The following is an 11595-nucleotide window of genomic DNA, read 5'->3' as shown; positions in this document are numbered from 1 at the left end:
CTCATCTCTATCATACTAGTTTATATTCCTGGCGATTCTGTGACCAACAGGGTAAGTGAAAGGTTTTAAAATTGAGTTTGCACCTCTCCTCATTCTTCTTGGCAACTTTGTCAAGCTTTTATATGGCTTACTTAAGAAGATAGTGAATTTTGCTTTTATTAACTTTATTCTCAAAGAGCAATCTTTTACCTTCTTAGGTATTTTGTGTGTATATATATATACATATATATGTATATATATGTTAATAATATGTTATATGTTAAAAATATGTTATATATAATATATATTATGTTATATATAATATATATAATATATAATATATAATAGCATATATATGTTAATAGCAACATAATTTATAGTGGTAAATCACCAAAACAGAAGCAATTTTAAATAACTTACAGTGCATCTGTAATGTGTAATATAACAATTGAGTCAGTTCTAAATTTACTGGTATGAAGAAACAATAAATTTACTGGTGTGGAAAGATCTGTATGATATATTCTTTTTTTTTTTTTTAACATTATTATTATTTTAGAAAGAGAGGGCAAGCAGGGGAGAGGGGCAGAGAGGGAGGGATAGAATCTCCTGGCTCAGCATGGAGCCCCAGTGCTGGATCCCAGACCCCAGGATCATGACCTGAGCCCCAGTTAAGAGTCAGACACTCAACAGCCTGAGCCACCCAGGTAGTCCTCTCTTTTTTTTTTTTTTTAATTAAACCAAGAGTGGCTGGCTCAGTCAGAAGATCAGTCAGTCTTGATCTCTGGGTTGGTAGGTTCAAGCCCCACATTCAGTGTAGACATTACAAAAAAAAAAAAAAAAGGAGAAAGAGAGAGATAATAAATAAAAACATTCATTTTTCTATGTTCATGAGCACAATCCTTTTTATTTAATTTTAATTTCATTTATTTTATTTTATTTTCAATTTTTTTTTAACATTTATTTATTTTGGAGACAGAGAGAGACAGAGCATGAACGGGGGAGGGTCAGAGAGAGAGGGAGACACAGAATCCGAAACAAGCTCCAGGCTCTAAGCTGTCAGCACAGAGCCCGACGCGGGGCTCGAACTCATGGGCTGCGAAATCATGACCTGAGCCGAAGTCGGTCCCTTAACCGACTGAGCCACCCAGGCGCCCCAAATTTCGTTTATTTTAAAATAAGCTCTATGCCCAACGTTGACTCGGACTCACAATCCTAGAAATCAAGTGTCATAGGCTCTCCTGACGGAACCAGCCAGCTGCTACCGCTCCCCTCCAACCCACGCCACCCCAGGATATACTTTTAAGTAGAAAAAGCAAGTTGCAGAACAAAATGCTTGCTGGTGTTCCATATTAGGATAGGAAAAATAGGTTATAATTCTATTGTGTGTCACGTGTACACATGGAAATGTCTGGAAAGTTAATATCAAAGTTAACAGTGATGTTGAAAGTTAACTTTATGTAATAATCTTCTCTTAATATTGTACAAATAGCTTTTGTTTTTTTTAAGGGAATGACAAAGTCACACTGAGATGTAAGAACGAGCCCCCAAACTTAATATTTCCCTGTAGTTCAATGACCTGAACTTCACCCTGATGTTCTTCCCGTCAGAAATGTTGTTAAAGAGAATATTCAAGAAGGAGACCATCTCGACCCCGGCTGATACATTTCAGGAAAATAGGAAATCTTTTTTTTTTTTTTAATTTTTTTTTCAACGTTTATTTATTTTTGGGACAGAGAGAGACAGAGCACGAACGGGGGAGGGGCAGAGAGAGAGGGAGACACAGAATCGGAAACAGGCTCCAGGCTCTGAGCCATCAGCCCAGAGCCTGACATGGGGCTCGAACTCACGGACCGCGAGATCGTGACCTGGCTGAAGTCGGACGCTTAACCGACTGCGCCACCCAGGCGCCCCTAGGAAATCTTTTTTTAAGAATGCAACTATAGGAGTGGTTGGCTGGCTCAGTTGAAAGAACATGCGACTCGATTTTGGGTCGTTGAGTTTGGAGCCCCACCTTGCGTGTAAAAATTACTTAAATAAATAAATTTTAAATAATGTAATTATCAATTTTTAGGATTCTTCCAAATAGATATATAGCTCTAAATTCTGACATGCAAAGAGATTGAAGATAGAATGCTAAGTGGAGCAAAAAAACACAAAAAACCTCTCAGAATAGAATGTATGGTATGATCCTGTTACAATATATATAAAAAATTCGCGTAAAATCACCCAGGGGGTGCCTGGGTGGCTCAGTTGGCTAAGCATCTGACTTTGGCTCAGGTCCCGATCTCACAGATTGTGAGTTCTAGTCCTGCCTCGGGCTCTCTGCTGTCAGTGCAGCGGCGGCTTTGGAGCCTCTCTCTGCCCCTCCCCCTCTCCCGTGCGTGCATGTGCACACTCTCTCAAAAATGAAAACATTTATAAAAAAGACCATCCAGGGGCGCCTGGGTGGCTCAGTCGTTAAGCGTCTGACTTCAGCTCAGGTCATGATCTCACGGTCCGTGCGTTCGAGCCCCGCGTCCGGCTCTGTGCTGACAGCTCAGAGCCTGGAGCCTGTTTCAGATTCTGTGTCTCCCTCTTTCTCTGACCCTCCCCTGTTCATGCTCTCTCTCTGTCTCAAAAATAAATAAATGTTAAAAAATAAATAAATAAATAAAAAAGACCATCCATATGGCATATACTAAAATACCTGTAGAAATTAAACTGTACTTACTAGATTTGATTTATTGTTCATTTCTTTATTGTTTAAATTTGTTCTCCATAGCACGTTTTAGTTTTGCAGTCAAAAAGGTCCAGGCAGCTTCTTTCTGCCTGTAGGCACCCTGTGCTTTGATGAAAACACCTTTCTGTACTGGGGTGGGGAGGGTGGGGAGAGGCCCAATCTCTTAAAAAAAATAAACCCAGACTCTGGTTCCCTGATGATAGTGGGGTTCCCTGAGGTGTTTTGTCTTTACCCTGACAGGTGCCTGTTTGAAGACACAGGTGACTGGCATTTCCAAAATGGCTAATCTCCAAAAGAAAACGCTAAACACCAGAAATTCCTTGTTCCTTCTTTTCTTTCAATCCTTTTCCCCTTCTTTTCACTTCCAGAACCATGTTTTAAATGTAACAGGTGTTCTGCCACTCGAAATCTTTAATTCTTAGCCATTCCCTTGCCTATTCCCAATGTTTTATAGCCGAACTTAGTCCAAAGCAGAAACAAGCAGGATCAAGAGTGTAAAAACATGTTACGTGACAAGGTTCAGTACTAGAGGGCTAACTGGAGTTCCTGAAGACTTGGCGGGGCCTGGGTGGCCTCAGTTGGTTGAGTGTCCGGCTTTGGCTCAGGTCATCTTGCAGTCTGGGGAGCCTGAGCCCTGAGCTCTGTGCTGACAGCTCCAGGGTTTGGAGCCTGCTTTGGATTCTGTCTCCTTCTGTTTCCGCCCCTCCCCCACTTGTGCTGTCTCTCCCCAAAAATAAAATTTTAAAAAATTAAAAAAAAAAAAAAAAAGAAAAAAAGACTATCGCTTTATACTAGCTATTTTCCCAAGGTCCTAGGTTCTTCCTCATATGTGTTGACAATCGTTATGTGCATTTAGTTTTGGGTTTTTTTTAAACATTTTTTTTTTCAACGTTTATTTATTTTGGGGACAGAGACAGAGCATGAACGGGGGAGGGGCTAGAGAAAGAGGGAGACACAGCATCGGAAACAGGCTCCAGGCTCTGAGCCGCCCGCCCAGAGCCCGACGCGGGGCTCGAACTCGCGGACCGTGAAATCATGACCTGAGCCTTAGGCGCTTAACCGACCGAGCCACCCAAGGCGCCCCTGCATCTAGTTTTAGAGCAAAGGATTTCATAAAAATGTTAGTGACATATTACCTTTTTTTAAGACTTACTTTATTTTTGAGAAAGAGAGACAATGGGGGGAGGGGCAGAGAGAGAGAGAGAGAGAGAGAGAGAGAGAGAGAGAGAGAGGGGACGGAGTATCCGAAGCAGGCTCCAAGCTGACAGCAGAGAGCCAAATGCCGGGCTCAAACTCACCGACTGGGAGATCATGACCTGAGCCAAAGTCCAATCCTTAACGGAGCCACCTAGGTGCCTCCCTTTTGTTTTTAAAGTAAGCCCTACACCCAACGTGGTTTGAACTCGGGAACCTGAGTCAAGGGTTATCCCCTCCACTGAGCCAGCCAGGCTCCCTAGTGACATATCTTAAAACGCTCTAATCTCTTAAAAAAATAATTTTTCCTTCACTCAATACACTTAAATGAAAAGGCCAGGTGGCAGAACAGTGAAATCACATTTGTAAAAAGTCATACTGGGTGGTGGGGGGGGGGTCTGGGGGCATCTAGGTGGCTCAGTTTGGCTCAGGTCAGGATCTCAGTTTGTGAGTTCAAGCACCCCATTGGGCTCTCCACTGTGGGCACAAAACCTGCTTCAGATCCTATCTGCCTCTTTCTGCCACTTCCCCAACTTGTGCTCTCTCAAAAGTAAACATTAAGAAAAAAAAAAGTCATACTCAAATCTGTGCTTCAATAACAAAATGAAAATAATAGGGATTTAGAGATTTCATGTACTATTTTAATGGTTCAATCAATGCTTTGTTTTCATGATTTACTCAGCTCATAACATAGTGCTTGGCACAAAATTCAACTATCTGACAACTTTTAAAAGAATATTGTGTTGTACCTAGGTATTAGGCAGAAATTACCCCTGATGTCATTTGTCAAATGTCTAGAGAATTTGGATGGTCCCACAGCAACATTGGAAAATTGGGGAAACCATGAGGGAAATGACCAGGACAACTGCCTTAGTGGACCATTCTCTGTGTCTGCTTCAGAAAGTAGATGTTGCCATGGAGCAAGAAGGCAGTGGGGATTAAAAGTGCTCTGATTCAGATCAATTCGGGGTGAACTGGGATGGAAAAAGATAGTAAAAAGAAATATTAGTATAGTTCATAGATGCCTGCTTTGCTTCTTCTAAGGGGAAAACATAATTTACCTGGGGAAAAAAGTATTCCCAACTAGCCTCAGAATTTAAATTTTTTTTTCAACGTTTTTATTTATTTTGGGGACAGAGAGAGACAGAGCATGAACGGGGGAGGGGCAGAGAGAGAGGGAGACACAGAATCGGAAACAGGCTCCAGGCTCTGAGCTGTCAGCACAGAGCCCGACGCGGGGCTCGAACTCACGAGCTGCGAGATCATGACCTGAGCTGAAGTCGGACGCTCAACCGACTGAGCCACCTGGGCGCTCCTATACTTTATTTTTTAAAAGATTATCTTAAGAGAGAGAGAAAGGGGAGGGGCAGAAAGAGAGGAGCATCCCAAGCAGGCTCTGCACCGCCAGCAGGAAGCCCAACGCGGGGCCCGAACTCAGAAACCGGAGAGGTCTGGACCTGAGCCAAAACCAAGAGTTGGACGTTCTAAAACATTGATATTGTGCTTTGTAGTTGGTCTATAAACTCAACAAGTCCCTTTTTAAATAAAAGCTGGCATTAAAATGTCTTAAAAGAAGCTTATTTCCACACAGTGCCTTCTGGCACAGTACAATTGTAGAGAAGAGTGGACACATCCCTGGTGTGTGTTACAGGGTGAGATTCCAATTGGTTGACCTTTTCCCCTCCTTCTCCAGTCTTCTCTACCTTCCATTATTACCTATTCCCTGGCTGCCCTTTATTTAAGCCTCTTTACAAACCTAAGAGCTCTGTTTATCACTTTTCTGCTTCTGATCTTCCAGATGGGGCACTCTTCTTTAACTCCCAATAACCACAAATTTTATTGTTTCAATACTATTACACACACAAGGAGGAAAAAAGTTCGTTGAGATTTAATTAACCAGTCACCTAGCTTTGTATACTTAGCTACCTTTTCCTTACTTTTGTCCCTTTACTTTACTTTTGTCCCTTTCTAAGAGCAGCCTCTTAGCAGAAATCTTAAAGAGATTTCAGTTCATTGGTCCTTCCCACAGCAAAAGACTCTAAGAAAGACCCGTGTTTAGCCAAGTTTTTTAGTCACTGAGCTACTGGTGAAATCAGGGTAGAGACAACTAAAAGATAAAGTGGGTATTTATTTGTACTTAAATCTATCATAAACCACCAGCCAGACTGGTCCTATCATCACGACACATTAAAATATAAAAACAGCTTTCTACAAATACTGGAATAACGACCACGTCGGGAGTTGTAGTTAAACCAGCACAGGGGGCAGAGGAAATCAACGACCCACATTATAACTTAACCCTCCACCGTTAACAATTGAGGTTGTTAAGCCTCACTATCTCAGAAAATACAAATAATCCTTCATCACATCTTTGTATTTTTATTTCCTATTCTTGTGGTTAAATTCTGGAGCCTAAAGATACCGTTCCCCCTTGATGGACAGAATAAACATAATGAAAAGCAGAATATCAAGGCGGAGATACAGGACCCTAACAGACAAATCCTAGAAGTAATACAGCCATCGCCCAAATGGAGGCGGATTAATACGCTCATGGTCACGCGACTTCAGGCTGTAGGTTCAGGGTAGTTTGGGAATAAATCCATTATTTGCTGGGCACTAAAATACTTAGCCGTTTGCTGTATCACACTGTGGCTTTCCCCAGTCGTTTCTAAGATGGACTGCAAATCGCTGACAGAATTTTGCTGTAACTGTATCTGGGGCTGCGGGGATTCCTCTCCACAGTTGTGCAGCTGACTGTTCCAGGCCTGGCCATTCCAGGCTTGGGGGCACCAGGTCTGACTGTTCCAGGTCTGGTTGCTCCATGACTGGCTGTTCCAGGTCTGGTTGCTCCACGACTGGCTGTTCCAGGTCTGGTTGCTCCACGACTGGCTGTTCCAGGTCTGGTTGCCCCAAATTGGAAGGTTTCCGGAAGTGTTCATCAGGTATCCCTGGTGATAGGAATAGAAGCCTGGGTATTCTGGATTTGCAGAGCTGTTCTGAAAGAGAATGGTAGATCAACGGAAAGGCTAGAAAGAAAATCAGGATGGTCTGCAGCCGGGGTTCTAACGAGTTAGCAAGGACCAAAACGAAAAAGCCATGGAAAAGAAAGCAGAGGCATGCCTGGCTGGCTCAGTCAGTAGAGCATGCTACTCTTGATCTCAGGGTCGTGAGTTCAAGCCCCACGCTGGGCATGGAGCCTACTTGAAAAAAAAAAGAGGAGGAAAATACGTTTCCTGTTACCTGAGACACAGTGTTGTTATTCTTTGGCCAGTTGTTTTTTTGCCACCTCTTACATTTCATTCTCTGGTTCTGGAACCAGGTCTTAACCTACAAAGAAAAAGGTGACAGGAAAACAGGAAAACATAAAACACCAGTAATGTGGATGTAGTAGGGATCAAAGAATATTGTTAACAATTCCCCTCCCCACCCCCCACCCCGTCCGCAACTACAACTATTTAAAGCTCAGAAAACAAACTTCTAGAGTCCTTTCTGAAATCTTGACACCATTCTCTATGAATGAATGTCACAGCCCCTGAAGTCAGTTGGCTGCTTTTTAATAAACCGAACCAGTTTGAGAAAAACCACTGCCTATCTATTCTAGAACGTTCACATTAAATGTCTACCTATCTCCCTTTTCGTAGTTTACCCACGCCAGTAGTCAGCTAAAGGTACTTTGTCTGCAATAAAGGCTCCCCCATAAGCACACTTCCATTTAACGTGATAATGGTGGCCATTTCAACTCAAGAAATATGAAATATACCACAAGGACAACTATTTGGAAAATATCAAATCTATTTAAGCATCCAAGAAGCTTAAATTTCCAGGTGATTTGTAAAGTATAAGGTAGAAAATGACATTAAGGAGGACCAGAAGTACTTATATACTTAGACTAAGTATGGCACCAGTGACAGAAAACCATACAATATCTGTCTGACTGCAAAATATGCAAGAATATGGAAAATGATTAACCTTGCTAGTAATGAAATGCACACAAACAAGAGATTCCAGTTTTATTTTAATGAGGAGCAGTGTTGGTTAGGGACTCTCCTAACCTGGAAGATGGGAATACATGCATCTCCTTTGATTAAGGAAAAATCGGCAACATTTTCACGATTTTGGCTTGTGCAACAGGGAAGAGTGGTTAAATAAACCATGGCATATTAACACATTACAACGTTAAAAAAATGGTCACGGGGGGCGCCTGGGTGGCTCAGTCGGCTGAGCGGGGACTTCGGCTCAGGTCATGATCTCACGATTTGGGAGATCTCACGATTCGAGCCCCGCGTCGGGCTCTGTGCTGACAGCTCAGAACCTGGAGCCTGTTTCCGATTCTGTGTCTCCCTCTCTCTCTGACCCTCCCCCGTTCATGCTCTGTCTCTCTCTGTCTCAAAAATAAATAAACGTTAAAAAAAAAAATAAAAAAAAAAATGGTCATGAAACATTGCAAAGATCCTACTCTCATATGAAAATTATCTGTAGGCTGTACCTAAGCCTACAGATGCACACACAGATGTTAGGAAATGCTCATCTGCAAATTGGGTTTTTTATTTCGCGCTGCAAGGACAAGTAGGCAAACTCTACCTGCTTATAGCTAAGGTTCAGAATGTTGGAAAGTTCTTGCATCTGCTGGAGACTGAGGTATTTCTGTCTCTGAAATCTATCATTGAGTACATATAGCTGGGTCTGAGAGAAGACGGTTCTGATCTTCTGTTTCTTGCCCTGAGCTGGATCGTCCTTCTTCGCGGTGATCTCCTCTGCAGAAGTGGGCAGCACTTTTACTCTGGGGCTGGTAGAAGAATCGGGGCTGTCCTGAACAAGTAGATCCATGCAGGAAGGAAGAGGAGAGACTGTTGGGAATAAAACAACACTTTTCTCTAAAACCTTTCAAAGAGCAAATTACATTCGCAAACCTGTGGTTGTCAAAGCATTTTTTGAGAGCCCTCAACCTCAGGTAGTAGGTAAAAACTTAGAGGTGATAATGGTGGTCATTTTCAACTCAAGAAATGAGTGACCCCCGAACACTTCGCTGATCTTTGTAGGATGCCAATCCAATAACCTACTAGTCCCTGCCATCTTACAACCAAGGGACATGGCCAATGGCTTACTAGTTGGGAAGCAGAGTGGGACTCAACTTTTTTTTTTTTTAAAGACTTTACTTTTTAATGTTTGTTTATTTTTGACAGAGCAGAGCATGCGCATTTGGGAGAGAAAGAGCGGGGGAGGAGCAGAAAAAGAGGACAAGGATCCCAAGTGGGCTCTGCGGGAGCCCAACACGCGGGGGGGGGGGGGGGGGGGGGGCAATTCAGGAACTGAGCCGAAATGGGACACTTAACCAACTCAGCCACCCAGGTGGCCCAAGATTTTATTTTTAAGTAATCCCTATGGCCAACATGGGGCTCGAACTCACAACCTTGAGATCAAGAGTCACATGCTCCACTGACCGAGCCAGCCAGGTGCTCCTCAAACCTCGTTGACAAAAGCTTTCTACTGCAAATCGATGCTCAAGAGTCCATGCTGTGACTGTTCAGAAAAGTGGGAATGATCACTGGAGTCCCCTCCCCCCACCGCCCCTATCATGTCCCTTCCTAACTTCGTTTTGTAAAGTTGATCATCCCCTACATCATATTTAATACTGTAGGATCAGTTTCTGGGGACCCTTTAAAATCCACAGTTTAGGGGCGCCTGGGTGGCTCAAGTCGGTTAAGTGTCTGACTTCAGCTCCGGTCCTGATCTCCAGGTTGGTGGGTTCGACAGGCCCGCATTGGGCTCTCTGCGGTCAGCAGAGTCCGCTTTGGACCATTTGTCTCCATCTCTGTCTGCCCCCCCCCCCCCCCCCGCTCACGTGCGTGATTCCTCCCCTCCAAAAAAAACTAAAAAATATTATATTGCCTAGATTCAGTAGCCGTTTAAACTCTTTAATGTCTACCCTAGTCATGGAATAAAGAGACAGCCTTTACGAGGCAAAAATTCACAATCTTGTGCTTCTTGTAAGTGGGCGAGACCAAGGACTTCAGTGGGGGCATCTCCTAAAAAAACCGGTCTCTATAAACTTGCACTTGGCTTGCTGAGGACACGCCCACTTGCTCATTCCCGAGCCATTTCTCACAATCCAGCGCTGTATTTTCAATGTTCGGAATTATAAAAGGGCATCGACATGAAGTTTAGGAAAACCGGGGAACATTAAAATCCAACAATCCAATAAAGCAGTTTCTTAGTCCTTCTCCAACAGCTTGGTTTTAGGGGTAATCATGTAAACAATGTTTAAACGATTATTTTTACCATGAATCTTAAAAGTGGTTTTTCTCGGGTAAACATTCGTTTACGTTTTCATTTTTAACAATTACTGCCGAATTGATTCACAAAAAAGCGGTGCGGACTTCACAGCAAACTGATCATCCCCCACCCCTGCGATTACCATGTGGAAGCCAACCTGGGTTTCAAATTTGGGCTCTCGCCCCTGAATGTCAGCAGGTTAAACCTTCTGGGATCTTCTACCATAAAATGGGGTGGACATTTCCTCAGGATGTAGGGGACCTGAGCATAGCAGGCTCTCAGAAATTCGGAGCTGCCCCAGTTAACACCCACGGAGCCAAAGAGGCAGGAGAGGCACTGCCGCTGTTGTACGAAGGTGGAACTTTTCAACAAGGCGCGATTCATAATTAGCCACGCCATTTCTGGAACTCCTTGAAAACCCGGCAAATCAAAACGGTGATGCTCACGGCATCCCCTACCCCTAGCTGTGATGTTAGCACTTCTGACTTAATAGTAACATTTACTGTTACTATGTGCTCAGCACCCAGTCTGTTAAGATGTATATATCAACTCATTTTTCACAACACATTTGTGTTTCCACAGGGCCTATGCACCTAATGCCTCAATTATCCAGGGAGCCATTGAAATGCCAGCGTCCTGCGGCCCTTGTCGCTTACCTGACACCTGGGACCTGGGTGAAAGGGCACGCACCCACCAAGTTACAACTGGGACAGGTGTCGAGAGGCTTAATAGAGGACAGCTGCTTTCATGAATGGGCTGTAATTGCTCAAGAGCAAAACGAATGACCCTTCCCCTCCTCAGATTTCACTCTCCCTCAAGGTAATCAGCCTTTCAAGGATTAATTTTCTCTTACCGGTCTCCGTGTGGGGGGTCTCAGCAGATGACATTTGCAAGGGTGCATAATTTTCTTCAGGCCCATCAATCTCAGGCACTGGAGAAGAGTCCCTAGAATCGGGCGCTTCGGGGCAAGGCGGGCATTGGGGCTGAGCTGGATCCGTATTCATGTTGCCGAGTGGAGGGAAGAGAGAAAAAAAAAGAGGGAGATGCAGGCTTACGTGTCTAGGTGGAAGAACTTAAAAGAGAAATCTGAAGATCTCCAGATGTAAGAGTATCAGAAAGACAGGATGCAGTGGCGTCACCACCGAAAGGGCCAAGCACCAACCAACCCAATTTAGCAAAAGGTGAAGATTCTGGAGGCTCTGGATTTATAAGGAAAGCTCGCCCATCCTTAGACCCGCCCCTCCCGACAGCCCCACGCCCACACACACCCTCGAGAATTCTCGGTTAATCCTGTCTGCCAGTCTCACCAAGGCCATTGTCATGCAAAAGGTAGCTGCCGGGTAGTCCAGACTGGGTGGGGAATGGGTAAACTGGGGCCACGGGACCTAGGAGCAAAAGTAAACCCGGCAATTAAATATTTCTGGGTTCAC

At 43.8% G+C, this 11595-nt stretch overlaps 1 protein-coding gene across 1 annotated transcript; it reads right to left on the bottom strand.

Moving 5' to 3' along the window:
- Window positions 1-6453: 6453 nt before the first annotated feature.
- On the bottom strand, window positions 6454-11347 carry NANOG (Nanog homeobox). The gene is made up of 4 exons (XM_040462717.1): window positions 11019-11347; window positions 8474-8739; window positions 7133-7219; window positions 6454-6888 (listed from the first exon to the last, which is right to left on the bottom strand). Exons 1-4 carry the CDS (start codon window positions 11167-11169, stop codon window positions 6457-6459), a joined length of 936 nt encoding a protein of 311 aa, XP_040318651.1. The 5' UTR covers window positions 11170-11347; the 3' UTR covers window positions 6454-6456.
- Between the last annotated feature and the right edge of the window lie 248 nt (window positions 11348-11595).

Source organism: Herpailurus yagouaroundi, unplaced genomic scaffold, assembly GCF_014898765.1.
Source record: "Herpailurus yagouaroundi ecotype Mexico unplaced genomic scaffold, PumYag 355, whole genome shotgun sequence".
In the NCBI taxonomy this organism is placed as follows: Eukaryota; Metazoa; Chordata; class Mammalia; order Carnivora; family Felidae; genus Herpailurus; species Herpailurus yagouaroundi.
Note: the sequence above shows the minus strand (reverse complement) of the source record. Positions and strands in the feature narration are given on the sequence as shown.